Raw genomic sequence first — 25,857 nt, 5'->3', positions numbered from 1 at the left:
TTTAGCAACAAAGCATGACAGTTGGGTGGGGGCCATTTTTGAACACTTTTTCAAATTTAAACGTGTCAGTGTATTGATGGTTTTTCTGGGGCTCTTTTGTTGTTTGTTATGGGTCATTGTTGTAAGATGAATTGTCCATCTTTTTCCACTGCACTTGCAGATTCCTTCAGGATTTTTCTGTATTTGGGTTCATCCATCTATCCAGCCTCCAGCTAAGTTTTCCCGCTGTACAGTAGGGGAGACGATTGTAACAAATTTTGGTCATGTCGTCATTACTCAAAAACCTTTTGAAATATTTGGATACAATTTTTATGTCAGTAACTTGTATCTGTGTTCTACTTGTTAACAGTCACCAAATGTTTTTACAAGCAATGTTAGAGTCACAATATTGATTGAAACATTAGAAGTCAAAAGTTACATCTGCCCCCACATGCAGGGGCAATTGTAACAACACGTAATACCTTCATATAAATACCAATGAATAAACTCCAAAGAATATAGATATAGTTAAAACTATTCAATATCCCCTACATTCATATTATTCAGAATAATTAACTCACTCCCCTTGCTGTTTTCCTTGGTCTGAACCTAGGCATGCTGTGAACAGAGAGTTAACAGGGCCTATTCAGTAAAATGGATCCCCAGATTGAGAGGAAAAAACACTTTTCTTAAATTATTGGAAAAAAATTTATCTATTTTGATGTCCTTATTAAGCTAGACACTATTTTGATGGTGTTGGGGGCAATTGTAACGCAATGTTACAATTGCCCCCGACTATACCACCCCGTGACAAGCTACCCTTCTAACTAGAAACAACGAAGCTAATGTTTGACAATGTTAGACAACAGAATGGTCATCAAAACAAGACAGATTTAAATTCATAGACATTAATGGTTAAGACAGTATGAGGAAAATACTGTAGATGAAACCAATTACTTCTATACCTCAAAAAATGAGTCTTTGTAGAAAAACTTTACCAAGTATGATTTAGAAGCTTGTTATTTGGCATGCAGAGAGGGATCTCCACAGAGCACATGCAAAATGAGTTTAATGGTTCTGTCTCATTTCTGATTGGTGTAATTTGAGATGTTACAATTGCCCCCGGTCTCCCCTAGTATCGATAAATTGTGATGCAGATACACCATCCTTGTCTGATTATTATGTAGGTGAGGTTTAAGATTTAAAAGCTTATAATTTTTACATTTAGATTTATAATCTTCTGTCGTCTTCAAAAAGTAGCGTTTATTAAACACGGCAGGCTAGATGAGGTTTTTATAGAAGCCTTATCAGCAGAGCTGGGTAGTAACGGATTACATGTAATCTCTGGATTACGTAATCGGATTCCAAAAATCAAGTACTTGTAATTAGAGTAAACTACCTTTTAAAATACTTGTAATCAGACTACAGTTACTTTTTAATGGATTACATAATTACATATTATTTACACAATGGCAGTAAGTTGTTCATAATTCATTGATTCTCCTAGTTTTCATTTTTTTAACGTTTATTTTTTTCATAATAAACCTTCCGCTTATATACGTTTGTGATTCTTCGAGTTTTTTCCGGCGGTGAGGGGGAGGGGTGTGGAATCGTGCACAGAAATCAGCAACAACAAGAATATTTGTTTTTGTAATGTTGCTGTTTTCTAAATTTACTTAATTTTAAGTAAATATGTTTTAAGATCATAAGATGTGATTTTGTTTTATTCAGTGTTACTATCAGCAAACACTAACAGGTACATTAGTGTTAGTATTCACAAGTATTAACTGTCCATACATTGTACTTTAAAAAGAATCTGTTCAGGCTCTTGTTGGTGAATAGAATGTATTTTTTGGAATATATTTTTTTCTTTGTATCTGTCAAAATAGTACAAGATTATCATACAATTATTGTGACATCAAAAAAGGGTTAGCACAAAAGTAATCTAAATGTAATCCAAAAGTAGTCAGATTACATCACCAAAAATGTGTAATCTAAGAGATTATATTACTGATTACAAATTTTGTCATGTAATTTGTAATCAGTAACCGATTACAATTCATAAGTAATTACCCAGCTCTGCACACACACACACACACACACACACACACACACACATACATATATACTTATTTAAATAGGAGACAACAATTGTATTATACATTTTACATCTCAAGCCCAGATCAGTAGAGATAGCTGATTTTACAATTCTACACTATTTTGCATAAATGAGTAAATAAAAACACTAAAAACAACAATCAACATAAATACATATTAAAGATGGCGACGTCCAAAAAAGTATTATCACTTTCGACATGACGAGACTAATTGAACGGCGAGTTCATCCATTCAAACTTTATTTTGACCTTTAGCCTTATCATTAGAGCGTCCAGCTCCCACGCCGGAGACCCAGGTTCGAGGCCCGCGCAAAGCGGGGTGAGTAGGACCTGGGTAGATTGGTTACATCTCCAAATGTTGTTTCAGAATGTTACAAATTGTGGAGGAATTACAATGAGGAAAAGAAAACCAGGTGACACGTGAGTGGATTTTCAAACCTGTCCCGTCCCACTCCCACAAAAAAAAAAAAAATCCCGTCCCATCCCAATCCCACGGAAAAACGGGGGGAAAATCCCGTCCCAATCCCAGAAAATTGACTCCCATTCCCGTTTTGTGTGTGTGTGTTTTTTTTTTTTTTTGGCGATCTCTCTTCTGTATTTAGAAATATTTTTTGTGTGTATTTGATCGTTTGGACGTGCACCCGAAGCCCAAAGTGTAATTGATCTGTGATCCGTTTTGGAGTGCGCACACACAATTTAGCCTGGGAAACAGCGTCTCTTGAGCGGATTATTGTGCTTTCAACGTTTTAAAACATTGATAATAATTATCAGACATGTCCCGCAATTTAGCAACAGTAAAGACAGCATTTTACAACAATCACCGGTTGAGCTGATTCTGACGTTAAGTTTGGGTTTATAAAGGAACGAATGCGACTGCTGTGAGGGAAGGAAGTTGTGCTAGACGAAATGCGACTAGTTTAATAGTTTTATCACAATTATCTTCTTTCTGATGATCCTTGGAAGCCGAAATCAAAAATAAAATTAGCTTAATATCACAGGCCTAAAGTGTAAGCAGACGTTTGAATGTTTAGTTCTCTCCCCCATCGTCACAATTAAACGGGGCTCAGAGATTTACTCACTATTCAATATCCAACTTATTCAATTTCTATATACAAACAATTAAATATGTAAGAGACAGAAAAAGCAATAAACCAAAAACAATTGGGTAATACTAAAAAAAAAGGCAATTGTAATTGGTACAGTAATCAGTATTTTGTATTACATAGCCTATACAAAATAAATAAAAATTAAACAATTCAAGTGAAATACCAAAAAAAAAAAAAAAAAAAAAAAATAGAATCAGAAACACTAAAAACCACACAATCATTAATTCTATAATAGGTAATAAATATCAGAGACAAAAAAAAAAAAAAATTGGCAATACTTATAAATTGCAAGCAATCTGTAATCGTAAGCGGTAAGGTAATCAGTAAACAAAAATATCAGGGACAGAGAGACCACCTGGCAATTTATCATCATAGTAATAATAATAATAATAAAATAATAAATATTCTAAAAATTCAACACTATTTTTTCAGGTCTTCTAAATTTGTGACATTGATCATGTGACGGCCAGATGTTTGTGCTTCCATTGAAGCTCAAGATGCTCTTTGAATCATTCTCAAATCATGCTGGAGAAGAGAGAGAAAAAAAAAAAAAAAAAACACAGGGAAAACTAAGACATTTTGAAGGTCTTGTTATTTTTCCAGTTCAACTTTCTTGCAGAATGGGTATTCATAAAATGGCTCGAAAAAAGTGAATAAGCATCATAATTAAACACTGCTTTTATCTCATTAAAATTGTTTCAAATTATTTAAATACTTATAAATTATCCATTGTATAGTTAGAGCTTTAAAAGGCAGAAATAAATATTTTTACATCACAAAATGATGAATTTAACAGCCCTATTTTAACAAATATACTTCTCCAGAGGCCAGTAAATCTAATATGCAATCATATGAAATCAGTATTGTCAAATCTTTATGATGAGCCGTCTATGAGGGTTAATCAGAGGTGTGTGTAGCTGGAGATGATCTGCTCTACTGCAGTAAAACTGTCCAGAAAATCCTCCTCAGAGATTCCAAACTTTGTGTACTGATGAACATAAGCCCTACAGGAAGAAAAAAAATAGTATTTTTTAAAAAGACACTACAGAAATTTGGCCAGTATTTATGCTATTGTATTTCTCACCTTGAGGCAAACATGTTCCAAGCCTTCCTGACTATATTGTCCAGTGGTTTTAAAAGGGACTGATTGTTGCTGACCAAAGTGGCTGACTTTTCATATCCATTGAAGGCTACAGGGGAGTTCCAAGTGCTGAAACTATTTTCTGTTTTAAGCCATGGCACATATAATGCAGGATCCTTAAAACCATCTGTTGATTGAAGTATTTTTCATGTTAGTTTCCCATCTACTTTAGAAGTAAGCTGTTTTCTGTGTGAGACTTCCGATTCATTAGCTACTATGGGGAAATAATGAGAAGAATGACTGCAGTAAACAGTAAAACAGTTTGTGCTACAAACCAGTGTTTATAATTAAAGGGTTAGTTCACCCAAAAATGAAAATTATGTCATTTATTACTCACCCTCATGTCGTTCTACACCCCAAAGTCCTTCGTTCATCTTTGGAACACAAATTAAGATATTTTTGATGAAATCCGGCTCAGTGAGGCCTTCATTGCCAGCAAGATAATTAAAACTTTCAGATGTCCAAAAAGGTACTAAAAACATATTTAAAACAGTTCATGTGAGTACAGTGGTTCAACCTTAATATTATAAAGTGACGAGAATACTTTTTGTGCGCCAGAAAAACTAAACAACGACTTTTGAACAATATCTAGTAATGGCCGATTTCAAAACACTGCTTCATGAAGCTTCGAAGCTTTACGAATCCTTTGCTTCGAATCAGTGGTTCAGAGCATGAAAGTCACGTGATTTCAGTAAGCGAGGCTTGTTACGTCATAAGCGTTTCAAAATTTCAATAGTTCACGTGACTTTGACAGTTTGATACGCAATCCGAACCACTGATTCGAAACAAAAGATTCGTAAAGCTTTGAAGCAGTGTGTTGAAATCGCTCATAACTAGATATTGTTGAAAAGTTATTTTGTTTTTTTGGCACACAAAAAGTATTTTCGTTGCTTTATAATATTAAGGTAGAACCACTGTACTCACATGAACTGTTTTTAGTACCTTTTTGGACATCTGAAAGTGTTAATTATCTTGTTGGCAATAGAGGCCCTCACTGAGCCATCGTAATTCATCAAAAATATCTTAATTTGTGTTCTGAAGATGAACAAAGGTCTTATGGGTGTGGAACGACATGAGGGTGAGTAATAAATGACAGAATTTTCATTTTTGGGTGAACTAACCCTTTAAGACAATACATTAAAATAATATGATAAAAAATACCAGTTTGCAGTGTCAAGCATCATAACGAGCTGCTTTGTACAGCTTCAAATAACTGGAAGCGAATGATACTGGAAGCCAGACACATTCGATTTACAAATGGCCGTGCCCACTTTCACGTTAAAAATAATGTGAATATTTACCTTAAAGGGATATTCCACACAAAAAATGACAATCTAATACTTATGGCATATGAAGAATGTTGGTAACCAAACAGTTCCGGTTCCCATTAACTTTTATTGTATGTAGAGAAAAAAAGGATATCAATGGGAACATTGCACGTTTTTCCATTTAAATTTTTTTTTCAGTTTTTATAATTTTGAAATTTTAGAATTAGAATAAAATTATTTGGTAGTCAGAGGTGGGCGGCACTGGACGCTAGTACTGTCAAATGATTAATCGCATCCAAAAGTTTGTGTTTACGTAGCTAATATATGTGTGTGTACTGTGTATATATAAATACACACACATGCATGTATATTAGGGGTGTAAATCGGACAGTTCATCACGATTCGATACAATATCGATTGTCATAGCCAGCGATACGATATTTTCCGATACCTCACAAAGTTCTGCTATACGATTACGATACGATTCAGGGGTATATCGATCAATATTTCGATATTATGTGCCTATTTTACACTACCAGTTACATTTTTTATTAACTCACAACTGCAACCAAAATATATAACAAACAATTATTTCAAAATTTCACATCCTGCACCCTGATTCGGACATCCACAAATAATAATTTACTGTGTGTGAAGAACGATTCATAGCGCTCTATTCTCCAGCGCCGTGATCTAACAGACACTGTTAGAGATGTGTGCGCGCTGCTTTTTGCAAGGCTTTATACACGAGCAATTTATAAACTTTCATGAAGATTCAGCACTGTCTCGATCGGGACAGTGACAGTTCCATCTACTGTCCCGAGCGTCTTTCACAAGTTCTGAAAGGTAGTTTAAACCAGAATGCACACGTTGGCGATAACGCACAGACTGACATTGTGTGAAAATATGGAGAGTGTTAAAACGAAGGTGCCTTTTAAATACATAAATAGCCGCAGGTATCTATTTTATACATGTTGCATCGATGCATCGTATCGTTTGACATTAGATCGATGTATTGTTACACCCCTAATGTATATACACATACATGTAAATATTTCTTAAATATATACATGCATGTGTGTGTATTTATAATACTTAATATGTGTGTGTGTGCTGTGTATATTTATTATGTGAACACAAACTTTTATTTTGGAATGCAATTAATCGTTTGACAGCACTAGGTGGCAGATTTTCTTAAAGGTTTAAAGGGAGGGGGCGTGACCAAAATAGTTTGAGAACTAGGTAGTGAATAAAGATGGCGGTGCGCACAGACGCAGTGGCTTCCTGCTCCCCACATAAGTGCTGTTCTATGTTAATGCACTTTGGGGTTGGCACAAGATAAATTTCGTTGTGTTACACAATGACAATAAAATACTTGAACTTGAGAACCACTGTCACTGATTCACTATGGTAAGCCTATTATATATATATATATATATATATATATATATATATATATTTTTTTTTTTTTTTTGACAGGACAGTTTTCATGCAAAAGTGTTTACATTCGTCACTCGTCCGTGAATATCCTCGTCCATAAATAGAGAAAAGTTGCCACGGCTACTTTGATGTGTGTATGGTGTGGGAGTGGCATAGGTTAGCTGTCACAATAAGAGAGAAAGGTTGACATGGAGCAGCTAAATCTTGAACCTTGAATGGGAAATCACTGTTTTAAACAAACGGCGAACAGAGTAGAGTCTGCTGGCAAAAAGAGAACGTGACAGTCAAAAAACTCAAGAATCAACATTGGGTTGGGTAATAATGGGTAAAGCTACAGTAACATCTTCAGCTAGTCAGCTTGAGATCCTTTCCATCTAGACTGTTTATATCTCTTAAGGCCAGTAGTGAATGTTTTATGAGCAGTAGAATAACCATATTCATCTGCACAGTCACACAGAGCCGAAGCACAACCAAAACAATGTTCTTCTGCAACAAAATGCATACAGTTCTGTTTTTTTAACCACTAGAGGGCCAAAAGTTACATAGTGTACCTTTAAAAAATGCATGATAATGGATGGAAGTACATTTAAGGGCTACTTGCCTGTAACCGCAGTAGAGACGTCTTTCCCCCGCAGTATTAGAAGATTAGCAAGTGACGAATTGAAACTTTTATGCCTGCTGTTTGTCGCACTCTCTCCTCCTGATGTGACACTTACTGTCCAGTCAATTCCTTTAAAAACAAAAAGCATTTTAGTTCCACAAAACCATTATGTAGACAATCAATGAAGTAATATTTGCATTTCTTCTGTTATGTGTCACCTTCTTCCATCCTAGCGCTGGCGATGAGCATTTGACGTAAATGTTTGAGCAGGCCAGGCCAGTTAAACACACTATAGGCCAGAGACGTGCTGGACATGTGAGGAATGTTACACAAGCTGAGCAGTTTGTACTCGGGGTGACACACCAGAGAACTCAGTAATTCCCCTGTAGACAGCAGATAAACACTGGTAAAGGAATGTAATTTTTCCTGATGACTCTCTGAAATTGGATGTGAATTGTAAGCCATTTGTACCTATGGGATTTCTGCTGTAATGGCAGGGTGAATCAGCAGTATAAGCGGGCTGAAGCACGCTGCCCAGCTGGTGAGCGATCACCTTATTAACGTCACTGATGGAGATGTGTTTGATGTTCATCAGCTGGCTGCAGATTTTGTGCACGGTGTCATTCTCGTGAACCAGAATAGCATCAGAGAGCTGGTAGAGACGTGAAAGTGTGAGCACAGAGTTGTAGTTTTGCACAATCACCTGGAAAGGGAAAAAAATAAAATTAAAAACAATTTAAAAAAAAAAAAAAAATCACAAAAACAATTTGGAGATTAGAATAAGGATCAATGCCAAATAAGAGTGTCCAATGTAAAGAAAGGGAAAAAAATCTAGTTTAAAACACGTGCCAAGTTCTCAGAAACGTACTGTTTTAATTCATGTTGGTTTAATATGGTTTTGATGGCAAATCAAATCATGTTTTACTTATATAGCACAATAAAAACAACAGTAGTGGACCATTGCGCTGTACAGAAAAAGAAACAAAAAATATCAATGATACATTAAAATACTAAAAGCTTACTACCTCACCAGCTCCATAGGGCCATGTCACTTGATTTAGGATGAAGGACTGGGGGTATATGTCCCTCAAACGCTGAGTGACATAGGTACCCACACCAGAACCGGTGCCACCTGCAACACTCATCATGGTGAAAATCCCTGCAAGACGATCACATCGCTCGATCTCCATCCGCACCAGATCCTCCACAGCCTCTTCATGACGTGGTCCATGAACACAGAACCTTCAGAAGAACATAAACTGAACTCACACATGACAAACACATTAAAAGCTCAAACTAAGAGCTCATCTTCTTACCCATTTGCCCAGTTGTTTCCAGAGCCCTGCTTCTGGGAGAAATGTGCTTTGTCTCCGTACCTCCATCTTCCAGATTTTGAAGCCTTGGCTATTGCTTGAGAGATAACCTTGGGCTCCATATCAACAAGTACTGACCGCGCCACAAGTTCTGTGAGACATAAACATTGGGAACCTAATAAATATCAAATATTACAGAGGTATTAGCAAACATTATTGAGCTGAACCTACCTCCAGTTGAGGTTTCATAAAAGAATCTCTCATCACTGCATTGCTTGTACTTCTTTCTGTTTGGTCCATTTGAATCATCGCTTATGACACTGAAGAGCTCGTGTCCGATCTGATTCCCACACTGACCCAATTGTAAGCTTACAACCGACATATCTACGGGCTCTATCTTTCGATATTACCCATTAAACGATACGACAACCGTCTCGCGCGCTCTCGTGGCAGCATTATGTGAATACACAACTACCGAAAGTGTAGCTATAGCAACGTTTACCTTCTAAGTCAATGAGACAAATTTCTTGGACGTCAGTTTACTGTACGGAGAGTCAAAACAAAGCTATGGAATACACAATATCAAGTAGCATTAAGTCACTACTTTAAAAAAAAAGTTTACAAAGTAAAAGTAGAGTTGTGCCTACAGTCAAAGAGTATAGAAGCCAGTATAAGTTCTTTGCTACAGTTGAAGGCGGGTGCAGGTTTGCAAGTGTCGAAAGTGATGCATGATGGGACTGGGAGCTAGAGTGAAATACATCTATACAACCATTAGGTGGCGCACAATACATACTTTCTGTTGGCTCCAGTGTTCTGCTTACGTACTAGGTCATATTTCACCCCCAAAATCAAATTGAAAATTAGAGAAATAATATTTTTTGCATAAAGCGCAAGATTTATTTATATTTTTACAATATTTTCGTGCCAGTTAAGGACTTTTTTTTCTCAAATTCTTTTTACCTTTATAATTCAATATTAATTTTATATTCTAAATTTATTCGTAGCGGTGACTCCCTTAGGTTCTCATTACTGCAGTAGACTTTATTCTTTAATATAAATTAAATATAATGCAACAAATAATACCATTATGTATAAATACTTTACAATTTAATTACTTTTTTTTTTGTTTCATATTGCATTACAATAATAAAAATGAATTTATTTGTTTTAATTAATGTATTTATTTATTTGTATTATAGCGAATTTGAGGTTTTTTTTTCTTCTTTTTTGATTCAGGGTTAAAATATGATAAAGTTTGACAGTAAAAGTAACAAGATTTACACCAATAAAGCTTATTCTATTTGTTTTAATTAAATAAGTAATTATTTAGGCTAACTAAATGTGTGATTTTGTAAAGCATACAAGTAAATAATTACAACACAACAACACATTTTTTTGCTAACACTTTACAATAAGGTTCATTTGTTAACATTAGTTAATGTATTAACTAACATGAACTAACAATGAGCAATTAATTTGTTACAGTAGCCTTTATTTATTAATTAATGTTAGTTAATAAAAATACAGTTCATTGTTTGTTGATATTAGTTCACAGTGCATTACCTAATGTTAACAAATACAACTTTTGATTTTAATAATGTATTAGTAAATGTTGAAATTAACATTAACTACGATTAATAAATGATGCAGAAGTATTGTTTGTTCTTTATTCATGTTAACTAAATTTATTAACTAATCAAACTTTATTGTAAAGTGTTACCAATTTTTTGACAGCTACACACATTAAAACACTTTGAAGTCCAGCGTGAGTATTTTCCCGCATTCCTCCGCGTGGGGGTGTCAGTTCGCGTCCATGCCGGTCATGGCGACTGTGCGTTCATGTCCATGAGGCGGGAAGCGCGAGCTCCTCACGCGGTTTGAAGTGATTCCAGACGGCGAACTCAACGATGGCTGGCGTTTTCGACATCGATCTGGACCAGCCGGAGGAAAATGTCTCCGATGATGAGCTGGAGGAGGTAATGGACGGACGGTTTTGAAGTAAACGGCACGCGGGAGCGTTCCACCCTGAGCCGAGTGCAGGCCTGAGGCCCGAGGAATAAGCGTCAGGCTGCTTTATGTTATGCTAACAGGCTAACACGATACCCGTACAGTGTGTTTTATGTATTGCATAACTTTGATATTATGCCTGTCAGCACATGTGTCAGAGATATCGGAGTTTTACTACCCGAAATGTGTTTTATATATACTAGTCGAAAATAGAAGCTGGAGATAATAGGGTTGTATGTAAGCTTACTACTTGACAGTACAGTACAGTTACGGCAATTTAAAGGGCTGCACGTATGGGTTGCCTTTCACATGGGATGTTGCAGTGCAGCATTCTTTACATACATATATATGTATATGTATGCATGCATGCTTGTGCTTTAAATTATTTACTGACTTTAATAAGTATTTTTACGAGGATCAGTCAATTAGTAGTTGCAACGCCATAGATGGTGCATGTCACCTTATGGGATCTCTAGGAATAGTATTGCGAAATACGACCCCTTACGTTTTCATGTTCAGACTAGAAGTGCTGCCAACTGTTGCCTCGTAACGTTATCTCTTCGTGTACTGATCATCTCTCCACCCAGCATAACGCTGTTCGCTATTGCAGTGAATTGAGCTTTTATTGATCATGCTTTTAATACTTCTCCTCTGCAGGCTCAGATCAATGACCTTATGGATCAGTGCAGTGGCTTTGAATTGTGAGTATATCTAGTGGTTGCAGAATGTTTTTATTTTTGAATATTTGAATAAAAAGTACTAAATAAAGTTGCATAGACAGATTCTTAAAAAAGAATATACTTGAAAAAAAAGTTGATAAGTGGAATAATGCACATTATCATTTGTCATTTTTGGTTTGTTCTTATAGTAACATGGACGACTGTGAGAAGATTGAGATATCAGAAGACAACGTGAACCAAGGCACTGAGAACATCCGTCCAGAGTGCTTTGAGCTTCTCCGTGTGTTAGGGAAAGGTGGTTATGGAAAGGTAATTTTTTTTTTTTAATGTATCTTTTTTTGTAATATCAAGTACATAGTGCAACCGGGTTATTATATGCCAACTAAAACAAATTTGTCCAATCTTACAAACCAATCACAGTTTGTTGACGTAAAAAGTTGCCCTCGACGTGCATGTAAACAGTATACAGAGGATGCTTTTGCACCACATTCTGCTTTGTAACTTCGCAAAATATAAGTAAACCATAGTAAATCACACATCTTTATTTAGAGCAGGTTGTCTCGTTTCAAACAAGCCCACAAACAACATAACATGATGCGTAGATCTTGAGAAAATCCTCACGGAGTGACATGACATGCTGCTTGGCTAAAGCTATAGGATCTTGTCGCGATCATGACGCAGTGTTTTCCAACGTCATTTGAAAATTCAACAAATGGAAACTGGATCTTGGGTTATAATGGACAGGGATGATGTGTTGAGAGACCAATCGGACACTTTTTACAGCTGAAGCATGCTTCGATTGGATCGATCGCTCAGATTGACAGGTCTTAATTTACTGCGCGCCATAGAATAGAACGCTGGAAGATCATCACTTATCAACCAGTATCTTGTTACTTATTCTATGTAATTGTAAATTTTTTTTTTTTATGCTTTCTGGTGTTTACACATGTAATTAGTTTTTATGTTTAGTAAAACACTCAGATCACTTGTTTGGACAGGTTTGTGGACTTTTGATAAAAAGGCTACTGTGGTTCCAAATGCCATAACTTTTGATTGCTTTGAGATATCAACACAAAATTTGGCACAGATGCCGCTGACATGATTGTAAACGAGCTTGATTTTATGACCTGTCATGTATACTTTCTAATAGTCATCATGTCAAGCATGAATAATAACAGAATAAATCAATAAATTCCCTTTTTTTTTTTTTTTTTTTCCAGCAGTGTTGTTGTAATATAAGAACTTCCAAACACGATCAAAATCCTGTTTTCTTCAAAATCCAAAGGGTTTTCTATCAAATGAGACCATGTACTTGATGATACCTTTTTTTGTAGCGTTATAAGCCATTAATTTTAAGTATGCCACTTGAAATCATGTGAAATCATTAAAAATGACTTCAAGGCATAAGGAGTTAACATTGATGTTCAACAGAGAGCTTACATATCACTTACATATAGCGCTTAAATGATCAGGATCGGTATCGGCCGATCATGATGACAAGAAATCTAGTCTATGTCGGCTGCAAAAATTCTGATCAGAGCATCCCTAGTTTTGTTAATTAAAATAAAGCTGAAATAAAATAAAATAGAGATGAATTAACCAAATATTTGAAATGTTGCCTGAAATAAGTTTGTTGAAACACTAAAATAAAAATAAATTGAACCTAAATATTAATATTTAAAAAGAACGAAAACTAATAAAATGACAGAAGCACATTACAAAATTACTAAAAATTAATTAAAATGAATATAAAAATATATTCTTGAAAATAATATTAATTAATTGCAATATTAATAAAGATAACACAATTTTAACTTTTTCTGTGTTTTTTTTTTTAATAGGTTTTCCAGGTTCGGAAAGTATCCGGTGCAGCATCAGGAAAAATATTTGCAATGAAAGTCTTAAAAAAGGTTAAGCAAATACCTTCCATTTGAATGCAATAATTTACATTTGTTGCAATGTCTCAATGTCGCCTTATTCTGCTTCTTGTAGGCTATGATTGTACGTAATGCCAAGGACACAGCGCATACTAAAGCAGAACGGAACATCTTAGAGGAAGTCAAGCATCCTTTCATCGTTGATCTAATCTATGCCTTTCAGACGGGCGGCAAGCTTTACCTCATCCTTGAATACCTAAGTGGTTCGTGAATCAAGAACAACCTTTGTCTCTTAGAGATAGATAACTTCTCATTCTTTCCACTCCCCTCCTGTTGCTGTGGAGTTGCTAAGGAATATATTCTGCCATTAGTGGCATTCCTTCTTTGAATGTCTTGCTTTTTTTGCATAGAGGGAATTTGTTTAAATTTGTGCGCTGAAATGTTAAATATGTTAATGCAAAACAGTACTTTTGCAGTGCGATCTTGTTTTGAAATCTGATGTGGTAAAGCTTTACTATCGGTCCATCTCAGTGTTTGCTCTTAAAACTAATGTTTGTGGTAAAAACATTTTTCTTTTGCAGGTGGGGAGCTTTTTATGCAGCTTGAGCGAGAAGGGATTTTCATGGAGGACACAGCCTGGTAAGAGAGGCCGATTTGTTTAGTTTTGTGACTTTTAAAGAATATGTGTATATATATATATATATATATATGTGTGTGTGTTTGATTCAAGTGACAATTTTTTAAACAATTTTTAAGGACACATGCATATAGAAAGCTTTAAATTCAACATGATGAAATGAACAAAGATAATCAGAATGATGCTCTGGGCTTTTTACATGCAGCTTTTACTTGGCTGAAATCTCTATGGCTCTCGGACACCTGCATCAGAAAGGCATCATCTACAGAGATCTCAAACCTGAGAACATTATGCTCAATAACCAAGGTTTTTGCGGCTTCATTTTGTAATTTAGAAAGGCTTAAATTGTCAGTGGAAGAACTGAAAATTGTTATTTTAATTCTTTAATATTTTTCTGTCTTATTACAGGACATGTAAAACTGACTGATTTCGGGCTGTGTAAGGAGTCGATTCATGACGGCACAGTGACCCATACTTTTTGCGGCACTATTGAGTACATGTGAGAGACGTTTAAAGAAGTCCTTAACATCCCTGTAGTGTCCGAGTTGCTAATTTCCTGTTTTGCAAATGTCTCTGTTCATTGTCTGACATGCCTGTGTGACATGCATTTAGAAGAATTCTACAGTAGCGTGAGAAGTTCCTTTTATTTCAGGGCTCCAGAGATCCTCATGAGAAGCGGACACAATCGGGCTGTTGACTGGTGGAGTCTGGGGGCTTTGATGTATGACATGTTAACAGGAGCAGTGAGTATATGTGTCTTGTGACTGTGTCTTAGTGCGGTGCACTAGCTTGCAATAGTTGTTTTTCGTATTTACATTCTGGAATTTATGTTCCAGAAGTAATTTCAACAATCAATTAGTGAGCTTGACTAATTAAAAAAAAAATCTAATTTGAATTTTTTTTTTTTTCGTAATGCAAGCACTTTTTTTTATTTTTTTTATAGCAGTTTACTAAAAAGTGATGATAATTACATTTATTTTATTTTTATTTTTTTACAAAATGTTTTTCAGGCTGTCAAAGTTAATGTGTTGCTTTTCAGATATTAATGAAATATGTTAATTGTTTTCTGTTTACAATCACGAAATGTAATTATATTTAATTCTGCTTTCTAAAGGCTGCTCAGAAATACATTAATTGTGATTTTTTTTTTTTTTTTTTTTTTTTTTTAATTATTTTTATTTATTTAATTAATTAATTAATTTATTTTTCTCGGTTTGTTCTTTTACTAAATATTTGGATAATATTTTTGTAAAAAAAAAAAAAAAAAAAAAATCATACATTTAATATTTCCTTGCACAGTATAAATGGATTTTTACCCCCCAAAATATACAGTTGCCTTTATATTTATCAGTGGGGTTTCTTACAAGGGCATTGTCATATTAGGGGTCCTTAGCAATAAAGTTTGAAAATCCTAGATCTAGTCAATTTTTTGAACATCCCTACTTTAAATGGATGTTTCTTTTTGACATCGATGTTTTTTTTTTTTTTTTTTGCCATTCTAGCCCCCCTTTACAGGAGAGAACCGGAAGAAAACCATTGACAAAATTCTTAAATGCAAACTGAACCTCCCACCCTACCTCACACAAGAAGCCAGGGACCTTCTCAAAAGGGTAGGCTAACATTTATTTTATTTTTTTCAGTAGAAAGAAAGATGTTTTGGTCATTTTGTAATAATAATTTTGTTCCATTTGTGTTCAGCTACTGAAAAGAAGTGCCTCATCTCGGCTTGGGGCTGGACCTGGAGATGCAACAGAAGTACAGGTCTGTTTACAGCTCTCATGTCTAACAATATCAATGTTAGATTCAACATCAAATCTTTACCCTTTAAAGCCTGACATATGAAATAATGTACACCATGTCTGACAGCAACTGAACAGGTTTTAATCGAACAGATCATCAAACCATTAGACATACTATTTAAAAAATCAAAAAAAGTTTGCATATGTGTTTTTTGTTGAGTATCATATTTGATACATCAAGGGTTTTATGACTCAAATAGTATGGTATAAGAGAATATGAAGTTCACACTTGAGGAGGAAGAAAACAGCTCAATTTTATTCAGATGCCCAAACTGAGCAAACTGCCATCTGGTGCAGTTCCTGATATTTATATGGCCAAAAAGTAAGATCAAATTCTGATAGCCTATAATGTAAATCAATGAGATTTTATAGCAGACTACTTGCATAAAATGCATATAAATTTCAGTTGCCATTATATATATCTCTCAATAATATTTCTTAGTTGATATTTAAATGCTTAGTTTTATGATCAAGGCTCTGTCATTTTTATTGTGAGGGGCAAAATATATAATGCAGTGCATCACGATGATTGAGAGATGTACAAATAAATATTCCTCAAAAGCCTGATGTGTCATTTGATACTCACTTTTTAACATGATTTTTCTAAAATTTGCTTCAGTTCAGTAAGTGTTCAATTTGAAATACTAATAATATAAAAATATTCTTACACTAAAAATCAGATAATTATACTGAAAAGGACTTTTATTTGCAAAAGTATAAACTATCAGTCAGAGGACAGAAGGCATGTAGAAGATTGCGTACAATGATTTTTAACAAAGTTTTGATCGTGTTGATAATTTAGTGGCCTTAGAAATTTGCATATCAAATATGATACAGTAGAATTTATAGGGTTAGTTTAAACTGTTTAGTTTCTGCTGTTTTTAACTGTGATTTTAATTTGCTTCAATTTGTTTCCTAGACTCATCCCTTCTTCCGACATGTTAATTGGGACGACCTTCTCGCGCGTAAAGTAGAACCACCATTCAAGCCTTTCTTGGTAACTACCGCCACTTTTTGTGGTGCATTCTGGCATCTTAAGGGTTAATTGAGTATATATGAATTACATAATCTGATGTCTCATTTTGACAGCAATCTGCTGAGGATGTGAGCCAGTTTGATTCAAAGTTCACCAGCCAGACTCCCGTTGACAGTCCTGATGACTCCACACTGAGCGAAAGTGCAAATCAGGTCTTTTTGGTAAGGCAGCTAATCATGATTTTACTGTCCTCTATGGAAGCCTGTTTCTGCCACGGAATAAAAAAAATGTTAATTGTGTCTTTATAACAATTCTGACTTTTTTTTTTCACAAGTTTATTTCTTATATAAACTGTAATTGGGAGTTCACAATTCGCAATGTTTCTGCCATGGAATAAAATGGTGTTTGTGACTTTTTATCTTGCAAATATGTAGTTTGTATCTCAGATTTGAGGATATTCTTTTTTTTTTTTTTCCTCAGAATTGCAAAAACTGTGAGAGGAAAAAGTCGCAATTACCTTTAGTTTTTATTCTGTGGCGGAAATAAGCTTCCATAGTCGGTTTCGAAAAAATTCTGTGCTTTTCTTATCTGCTTTTAATTCTTACAGGGTTTTACCTATGTAGCTCCATCTGTGTTGGAAAATTTAAAGGAGAAGTTCTCATTTGAGCCAAAAATTCGTTCACCTCGTCGGTTTTTGGGAAGCCCTCGAACGCCTGTCAGGTAATCAGATTTTTTTTTTTTACTTATAAATGTAACATATTTTTAAAAATCGAATTCAATTTTAACCTCGCTGTCTTCCATCTTTCAGCCCGATTAAGTTCTCAGGAGATTGTTGGCCACGAGGTCCTACCTTACCCGAACCCTCCTCCCTCCAGTCCCCCACAGAGCTCGCTATGGAGGTCTCCACCATGGATCAGATGGATGTCCAGGCTAGTGCCGAGGCCACCGCCCCTCTTCCCATCAGGCAACCTGCTGGCTCCAACGTGGGCCAGTTTAAGCAGCAGGCCTACCCCGTCATCTCCAAAAGGCCAGAGCATCTACGTATGAACCTATGACCATTAGTCCAACTTAGGTTTCTTTTGCTTTCTCTATTTCTTTTATATGGACACTTGGGGAGAAGAAAGGTCCCCACCATCACTTCCATCTGCTATATACTGTCCTTCACATCTGATGAGCATGTGTCTTTCACTGAGTTTGAGAAACTGCTACAGTTCCTCGCATCCCAAAAACAAAGAACTCATTCTTAGATGATTCCTGCCATTACATATCAAATGGATTATCAGGTTCGGGCCTTCTTTTGGATTATCAACTTTTTTACATGATTTTACCATAAAAGGAACAAAACAAACAAAAAAAAAACTATCACAAAACAAGACACTATTTGCAAATGTGCAGATAAGTAGATGGTCCCATCAAGATGATCAAGTGATTGGAATTGCTTCCAATGGGATGCTTTGAGTATTTACAGTATTTCCGAGGAAAGTTGAATTGCTTTCCAGCTGTTAATGAATTGTACAAATCATTGTGGATTGCAAAATAAGATGCATTTGTGGGAGTTTCACCCAGTGTAGGTTCTCAACCTGACTCTGAAGTCTTACACGTTTTTAAATGAGTGTATCCCACAGTGCTGTATAGATGATGGATAAATACACGAGCCTCAATAAAAACAAATACGTTGACTTTTGAAACTTTATTACATGCTGGGGTGTCAAATTAGTTGAATTGGAGAGTTTGTAAGATCTCTGCAGCTGGCAACAGTGGAAGTGATGTGCATTACAGGATCCTGCATTCATACACCTTATTGGGTGATAAATTTTTTTTTTTTTTTAAAAGTCTCATGCTCAGCAAGGCTGAATTTATTTGATCAAATACAGTAAAAACAGTAATATTGTGAAATATTAATTTTTAAAGGGTTAGTTCACCCAAAAATGAAAGTTCTGTCGTTCCACACCCGTAAGACCTTTCGGAACACAAATTAAGATATTTTTGATAAAATCCGATGGCTCAGTAAGGCTTCCATTGCCAGCAAGACAATAAACACTTTCAGATGCCCAGAAAGCTACTAAAGACATATTTAAAACAGTTTGTGTGACTACAGTGGTTCAACCTTAATGTTATGAAGTGACGAGAATACTTTTTTTGCCCCCCCAAAAAAAACAAAATAACGACTTTATTCAACAGTATCTAGTGATGGGTGATTTCAAAACACTGCTTCATGAAGCTTCGAAGTTTTGCAAATCTTTTGTTTCGAATAAGTGGTTCGGAGCGTGTATCAAACTGCCAAAATCACGCCCCCCGGTGGTGAACCATTGAAATTCGAAACACTTATGTAACAAAGCCTCATTTACTGAAATCACCTGACTTTGGCAGTTTGACACATGCTCCAAACCACTGATTCGAAACAAAAGATTCGTAAAGCTTCGAAGCTTCATGAAGCAGTGTTTTGAAATCGCCCATCACTAGATGTTGTTGAATAGAGTTGTTTTTTTGCTTTTTGGCGCACAAAAAGTATTATCGTCGCTTCATAACATTAAGGTTGAACCACTGTAGTCACATGAGCTGTTTTAAATATGTCTTTAGCAGCTTTCTGGGCATTGAAAGTGTTAATTATCTTGCTGGCAATGGAGGCCTCACCGAGCCATCGGATTTTATGAAAAATATCTTAATTTGTGTTCCGAAGATGAACGAAGGTCTTATGGGTGTGGAACAACATGAGGGTAAGTAATAAATGACAGAATTTTCATTTTTGGGTGAACTAACCCATAACTGTTTCTGTTTTAATGATTTAATTTATTCCTGTGATGCAAGCTGAATTTTCAGCATCATTACTCCAGTCTTCATTGTCATATGATCCTTCAGGAATAATTCTAATATGCTGATTTCTGCTCAAGAAAGCATATATTACCAATGCTAAAAAATAGAAAGTAAAAAAAAAAAATTATTTGAAATGGAAATCTTTTGTAACATTACCACAAATTAGTTTACTGTCATTTTTGATCAATGTAATGCTTCCTCACTGAATCAATTTGTTTCAAAACAAACAAACATGGGGGGGATGCAAAATATGGACATTTCAGAAGTTTTTTTTTCCTAACACTTTACTATACGATTCAATCGGAAACATCAGTGCATTAGTTATCATGAACTAACAATGACAAATGCTTTAATCTAGATTAATAAATGCTTACATTTCTACATCTTAAAGTTTAATAAATTTGATATTTTAACAGTTAAATGCATTATGAACTAACATGGACAATAATATTTTTATAAATAAAAATTAACCTAGATTAATGTAAAACTGTTCATGTTTAGTTCATGATGCCTAATGAGTTTATTGTAGTGTGACAGAAGTTTATATAGAAAGGTTTTTTGTAGATCTGAGGTTCTCAACCTTTTTGACTTCAAAGCTCCCTATTGTCCACAACACTTTTCCAGTTTTTCATTATTAATTACATAAGGATTTTTAAAAGACAATTTGAACCTTATAAAATATTTTAGAGCTTGACAAAACTAGAAAAAAATGTTTAATATAAAATTGGAGATTATTAATTTACCAGACTTTTCCAGGTCTAGAAATCTCTCTTTTTTCAAAATAAGGCTTTCTCATATATTCAGATTTTCCAAGACCTTAGGAATCTTGGTTCTTTAAAGAAAAAGGGTGTGAATTACATTTTTTTTTTAGTTGTTTTGGCTTGTTTTAATGCTTGTTTAGTCTTATTTGAAATAATTTTAAGACAACTTGATTCTTCATTCTTAAAAATAAAGGATCCAAAAGGGTGTTTTTGCAGCGATGGCATAGAAGAACCATTTTTTGTTCCCCAAAGAACCTTTTATTGAACAATTCTTAAAAGAACCATTACTCTGGTTTAATGTGTAGAACATTTTAAAAAACTTAAGAACCATTTTTCTCTATGAAGAAGTTTCATGGAACCATTAATGCCAATAAAGAACCTTTTATTTTTAAGAGTCTTGAGGCCCTCTGGTTGAGAACCACTGGTGTAAATTATTCCGATCCTCCCAGCAGCACACACTTTGTGTACAACCGGGTTCTGCCTTTTTGGACACAAATGAGCAATGACTGATCATAATGACATGTAGTTGGTGTAAATCATTTGGAAATGAACACTCATGCATATGGAGTTACGCTTAAACATTTTTTTCCCTCAGGATGCAGCTCTTGCGCAATATGTCTATGAATTGTCCATAAGGGAGAACTCAAATACTGCTTTTATAGTGCAATATAATGCTCGGAAAAACTCTTTTGGATAAGTCAACAGAGAGGACACACTTCAAAATATATTTTACCTGGTGGAAACGGTCTCTAATAGCCATGTCTGTGTGTTTGGAGGGGTGTACTGAGGAATTTGCACATAGGCCTACTGTACATCACTTCTGTGCTCTTGTTAGTATGAGCAGGTTGTCTGAGCCAATCAGAATAATCTACACTATGGGTCACTGTCCAGCTGGACATGATTCAAATGGACTGGCTGGATCAATGAGTTCTGAAAGAAAAGTGGTCCAGTTTACCTGAGTTCACCCTATTTATCTGGCCATGTTCAGCGAAATGTGTGCTTTTTCAGCAACAGCTGTGTTGTTGCTTTAAACGCTTTCTTCAAGAGTCATGTGATGGCTGTAGAGGAGAATTATTGGTTCTGTACACAAAATGTGTATTTAAATCTTGTCTGTTGTTTGCACAGTCTATTAGAGGAAGTGCAATCTGGGGAGAACAATAATGGTATTTGCATATGACAAACAATATGGATATCTCATCTGCGTTTTGTTAGGGGATTCCCTAAAATTTACAGCATAACGGAAATAACTGTCTGTTTGTCAGTTGTAGAAGGACTAACAGTTTTAACAGCACTGGATGATTCATCCATGTTTAAATAAGCAGCTGGAGCTGTTTTAACTCCAGTTGCTTCCAAACTTATGATGGGGGACTTCAGCTCAAGGTTGACTTAGTTGTTTTTATTATGTTCACTGACATTTTGTTCAACTATTTAATTTATATATATGCAAAAGAGACTTCTTTCAAAAGCATTAAATCTTAAGTATTCCAAATTTTTGACTATATCACCCTAATGTCATGGAGTTTCTAGAAATGTTAGTCAGAATGACCGTGTCCTGTTCAGTGTCATTGTGTGGGGAAAAAAAATGCAGAGAAAGTGAATGGTGACTGAGGCTGTGTTGTGTAGCGGGGCGCTGCAGGGATCTGTATGACCTCTAGAGGGCGACAAAACGCTGAATGAATGGAGTACGCCATCTGAGGTGGAGATGACGAGGAAGAAGCTGTCAAAACACTGCAAGGCCGTACGAGTCGGCGTTTAAACATGAATTGGTTAGGCTCCAAATTTGCACCTTACATTTACCACCTATGGTAAGTTAATTTTGATTCAATAATGTTTCACCGTACCATATATTACATTTTTTTTATACATAAGTTCGAAACGCCAGCTTGATAGGCTACCCATCAAAACAAAGCAGCGACATTATATACAAATGAAGTCATGATGACAAGATCAGTAAAACGAATCTTTTATGTTGAGCTAGATCGTCTTTCAATAATATATCTACTATTTAAAGTTTTAAAGTATTTTTCTATCAAATCGCTGATCATTAGACGCCCCTTACAAACAATTGTCATGGTAACCATATTTAAAATCATGATAGATTATTTAATATTATATTAATATAAATATTATGTTATAAATTAACATTTAATGAGAGCCAAGTTACCTCAGTTTTATTGTAGTAACAGTAGAGACGTGTGACTCCCAATGTTAAAATTAAAAATACTGATAATTTTTTTTTTTCATCAACCGATTCTTAAAGAGACCTTTTTTTTTTTTTTTTTTTTACCTAAAAATGAAAATTCTGTCATCATTTACTCACCCTCATGTTGTTCCAAAACCCAATGACTTTCTTTCTTCTGTGGAACAAGAAAATATTTGAGAAATGCCTCCATGTTTTTTTGTTCATATAATGGAAGTCAGTGGTAGCCAAAACTGTAACAGCATTCTTCAAAATATATACTCTTTTAATGAAAGTAAGTCATACAGGTTTGGAACGACATGAGAGTAAGTAAATGATGACAGAATTTTTATTTTTGGGTGAACTATCCCTTTAAACATTTACATTTGGTCCCTCAAGTAATGAATATTTGACTACATACATAACAGTAATCATAGAATTTGTGTTATTTTGCTGGGTACTATGGTTATACTTTTGTAAAAACTTAAAAATGGTCTGTTTCTCAATTTTCCTTCACAGGAGCATGTAAATCTCTGCAATGTCTCCGCCTGAGCTTCTCCACCCGAGCCCCTGGGGCTTGTCTGAGTTTTTGGTCCAGAAGAGGCTTCTTGGTTTTGGGGCACTGCTGGCTTGGATGGTTTTGTTCCACCTGCTGGTCAACGTTTGGCTCCTCTGTGTCTTCACAAGCTTCTTAGTGGTCTTAGGTGGTTGGCTGGGTTCCAAGGCTGTCCTGGATTCGGACAGTGTTTTTCATCTGGAGCGTTTTTTTAAGCTGGAGGAGATCCCACATAGTGCCGAGAGTGAGCAACAACTGGAAGATGAAATCCAGAAGACAGTTGGCAAGATCATACGCGACTTTGTCACCTCATGGTACGTCACTGTTTCCAGAGAACAGGAGTTTGAGGATGAGGTGCACAATGCCATGATATCCATGGCAATGGAGCTCAAGGGTCGAGCGGCAAGGGTTGACAGAAAAGCTTTATCCCAGAGGGTGTTGGATCTATCTGGATGCCACCTTCAGTGCTATTTGAGTGCCAAGGTAGGACAAGAGGTGGACAAAGATAGAGATCTCTGGGAGGCGTACAGCAAACTCTGCCCACCTCATCCTGCTCTTCAGAGCTCTGCTGTTGAGGTGAATTATGTACGGGCCATTGTTGATCTCCTTCTGCATGCTCTTGTACCTCCTCCACATTTAGAAACCCGAACAGGTCGATTTGTGGTGGGCGAACTTATTACGTGCAACGTTCTTCTGCCTTTAATTACAAAACTATCTGACCCAGACTGGCTAAACATGTTAATTGTAAGCGTCTTCACTAAATCCAGCGAACCCACATCAAAACCAGAACCAGTAGAAGTTCAGGCTCCACCTCAAGTTGTATCTATTCAAGAAAACGCACCACAAGAACTTAAGGTTCCTTGCGTTCTGACCCTAAAAGTCACCCCAGAGATGCCTAAAGTAACTGAGGCCCCAACTCCAGAACTTGCAGCTTATGATGTCATTGATTCCATTGAACTTTATTCTCCACCCAACCTGGAGGAAGACGAACCAAGGCTGACAAAACCATTTCCATTGGGTTTCAGCCCTAGAGATTTTCTGCGACTCGGCAAGCCCAATCCGTTCTATCAAGAAACAGACTCTGATTTGGAATCTCCTCTGACAGACTTCAAGCGGAGCTCCCTGGAATCGCTGGTTCTGATTGGCACGGAGGAGACCCTTTCGGAAAGATTCACAGATTGCACAACTCCAGTTGACACTGTGTTAGATCTAGAGGATGAACTTCCAACTTACACCAATACAACAGAGAAGGAGCTATCGGTACATTCCGCCGGTGTGCCCGAGGAAGAGTCATCAAGCTTTTGCAATCTTCAGCCATTGGAGAAAAGTACTTCGAGTGCAGACCAGCCGGGCCTGGTGAACCCCAGTGAGCTGGCTTTGACTGCGCCCATCCAGGCCTCTTCACCAGCTGGGATGGCGTCCCTGACACCTTTCAACTTCGAGCCCCTAAACAGCCCAGAGGGTCCGGTCATTATCCAGAACCTCCGCATCACTGGCACCATCACTGCCAAGGAGCACAGAGGCACTGGCTCACATCCCTACACTCTCTACACTGTAAAGGTGAATTAGCACTTGCTTTACTCTTCCCTCACATTTCTGTTCCCTTTGCTGTCATCTAACGCTCACTCAAAGTTCATATTTTTTCGGCCATAACAGGAAAATAATTACTTGCCTATCGATATCACCTACAATTTTAATATTTTTTAATATAAAATGATAAAACTTTTACTAGTGTTGTCAATCAATTAAAAAAATACGAATTTTTAATTAAAAAAAAATGTATTAAAAAAACAAATCACAAATTTTTCTGTAATTAATTGCGATTAATTGCACCTAATATTAAAGTTCTTAATATATTTTTAGATTGTAATAATTTCACGTTTAATCTTCAAATTAAAGCTGCAGTCCATAACTTTTTTTTTTGGTTAAAAATGATCCAAAATCAGTATTTTAACAAGTACACAACCAGCCAGTGTTCAAAACTATCTCCTTACCTTAGTCCGATTCACAACGGTAAGCTTGTAATAATGTGTTCTAATCCGAGTACTGGTGGGTTTTTGCGGGAAATTTGAGCATGCCGCCATTCGTCTTTGCGCCATTGCATCACGTCATACATAAAGAACGAGTCCCAGCTAGTAGGCTATATCATGTATCATTTATAGCCTTTTCTCACAGCAGCTGGTATAATTAAACTTATCATTTTGATGGCGGATTGTATGGTATGACAAATTAACGTTAGAGATTAGACTGTACAGAAATTGAAATCTATAGGTAACACTGATACACACTGAATACATGTAGTTACACAATGCTGATGTTGTTAACATTAACAATTTGAGAACAAAGTATAACAATAATAATAAAATGCATGGTTTGATGTGATCCGAGCTAAGCGATCATTAGATTTAATCACCATTGGTAGCATGATTTATTGTAATGCTTTTTTTCTCAGTTGGTCAGAACAAAAGTGGCAGATTTGTTACTTGTTCAGATGACATTTTCTGGTGAAAATTCTTAATTTGGTCATACTTCCAAGACGTAGAATCTGTGATTCCGAAGTACAGCATCCACACCGGTGTGGTGACTGACAGCAGACATTAGATTCA

The 25,857-nt window shown here is 35.8% G+C and overlaps 3 protein-coding genes across 5 annotated transcripts in view; 2 read left to right on the top strand and 1 right to left on the bottom strand.

The window, feature by feature from the left end:
- Positions 1-3,366: 3,366 nt before the first annotated feature.
- tubd1 (tubulin, delta 1) lies at positions 3,367-9,724 on the bottom strand. 2 transcript variants are annotated; one of them, XM_051863746.1, is made up of 8 exons: positions 9,197-9,724; positions 8,969-9,116; positions 8,678-8,894; positions 8,124-8,355; positions 7,871-8,035; positions 7,653-7,781; positions 4,287-4,470; positions 3,367-4,206 (listed from the first exon to the last, which is right to left on the bottom strand). In XM_051863746.1, exons 1-8 carry the CDS (start codon positions 9,345-9,347, stop codon positions 4,104-4,106), a joined length of 1,329 nt encoding a protein of 442 aa, XP_051719706.1. In that variant the 5' UTR covers positions 9,348-9,724; the 3' UTR covers positions 3,367-4,103. The 2 variants fall into 2 exon arrangements, with proteins under 2 accessions (XP_051719706.1, XP_051719707.1); XM_051863747.1 differs by lacking the exons at positions 8,969-9,116; positions 9,197-9,724 and having other exon boundaries at positions 8,683-8,894.
- A 1,029-nt stretch (positions 9,725-10,753) lies between these two features.
- On the top strand, positions 10,754-18,634 carry rps6kb1b (ribosomal protein S6 kinase b, polypeptide 1b). The gene is made up of 15 exons (XM_051863745.1): positions 10,754-10,941; positions 11,630-11,673; positions 11,841-11,961; positions 13,494-13,562; positions 13,645-13,792; positions 14,111-14,168; positions 14,372-14,472; positions 14,575-14,665; positions 14,819-14,909; positions 15,669-15,776; positions 15,865-15,927; positions 16,885-16,962; positions 17,055-17,162; positions 17,549-17,661; positions 17,750-18,634. The coding sequence occupies exons 1-15, from the start codon at positions 10,873-10,875 to the stop codon at positions 17,994-17,996; spliced, it is 1,509 nt and encodes a 502-aa protein (XP_051719705.1). The 5' UTR covers positions 10,754-10,872; the 3' UTR covers positions 17,997-18,634.
- A 963-nt stretch (positions 18,635-19,597) lies between these two features.
- Positions 19,598-25,857, top strand: part of snx19b (sorting nexin 19b) — a 30,010-nt gene continuing 23,750 nt past the window's right edge. Inside the window, exons 1-2 of one of the 2 annotated variants that reach the window (XM_051862603.1) lie at positions 19,598-22,321; positions 23,215-24,811. In XM_051862603.1, the coding sequence (XP_051718563.1) occupies positions 23,234-24,811 (1,578 nt within the window). In that variant the 5' untranslated portion in view covers positions 19,598-22,321; positions 23,215-23,233. The remainder of the gene's footprint in view (positions 22,322-23,214; positions 24,812-25,857) is intronic. The other variant, XM_051862602.1, reaches the window with a different exon arrangement.

The sequence above is a fragment of the Ctenopharyngodon idella genome, chromosome 15, assembly GCF_019924925.1.
Source record: "Ctenopharyngodon idella isolate HZGC_01 chromosome 15, HZGC01, whole genome shotgun sequence".
In the NCBI taxonomy this organism is placed as follows: domain Eukaryota; kingdom Metazoa; phylum Chordata; class Actinopteri; order Cypriniformes; family Xenocyprididae; genus Ctenopharyngodon; species Ctenopharyngodon idella.
This window is presented reverse-complemented; position numbering and strand designations above follow the sequence as displayed.

Coding starts and splice junctions, on each gene's coding strand:
- tubd1 (XM_051863746.1), bottom strand. CDS start 9,347: ATGTCGGTTGTAAGCTTACAATTGGGTCAGTGTGGGAATCAGATCGGA. Junction 7,782..7,870: donor CAGCGCTAGGATGGAAGAAG/GTGACACATAAC, acceptor TTGTTTTTAAAG/GAATTGACTGGACAGTAAGT. Junction 4,207..4,286: donor TGGAACATGTTTGCCTCAAG/GTGAGAAATACA, acceptor TTCTTCCTGTAG/GGCTTATGTTCATCAGTACA.
- rps6kb1b (XM_051863745.1), top strand. CDS start 10,873: ATGGCTGGCGTTTTCGACATCGATCTGGACCAGCCGGAGGAAAATGTC. Junction 14,666..14,818: donor TGCGGCACTATTGAGTACAT/GTGAGAGACGTT, acceptor CTTTTATTTCAG/GGCTCCAGAGATCCTCATGA. Junction 15,777..15,864: donor CCAGGGACCTTCTCAAAAGG/GTAGGCTAACAT, acceptor ATTTGTGTTCAG/CTACTGAAAAGAAGTGCCTC.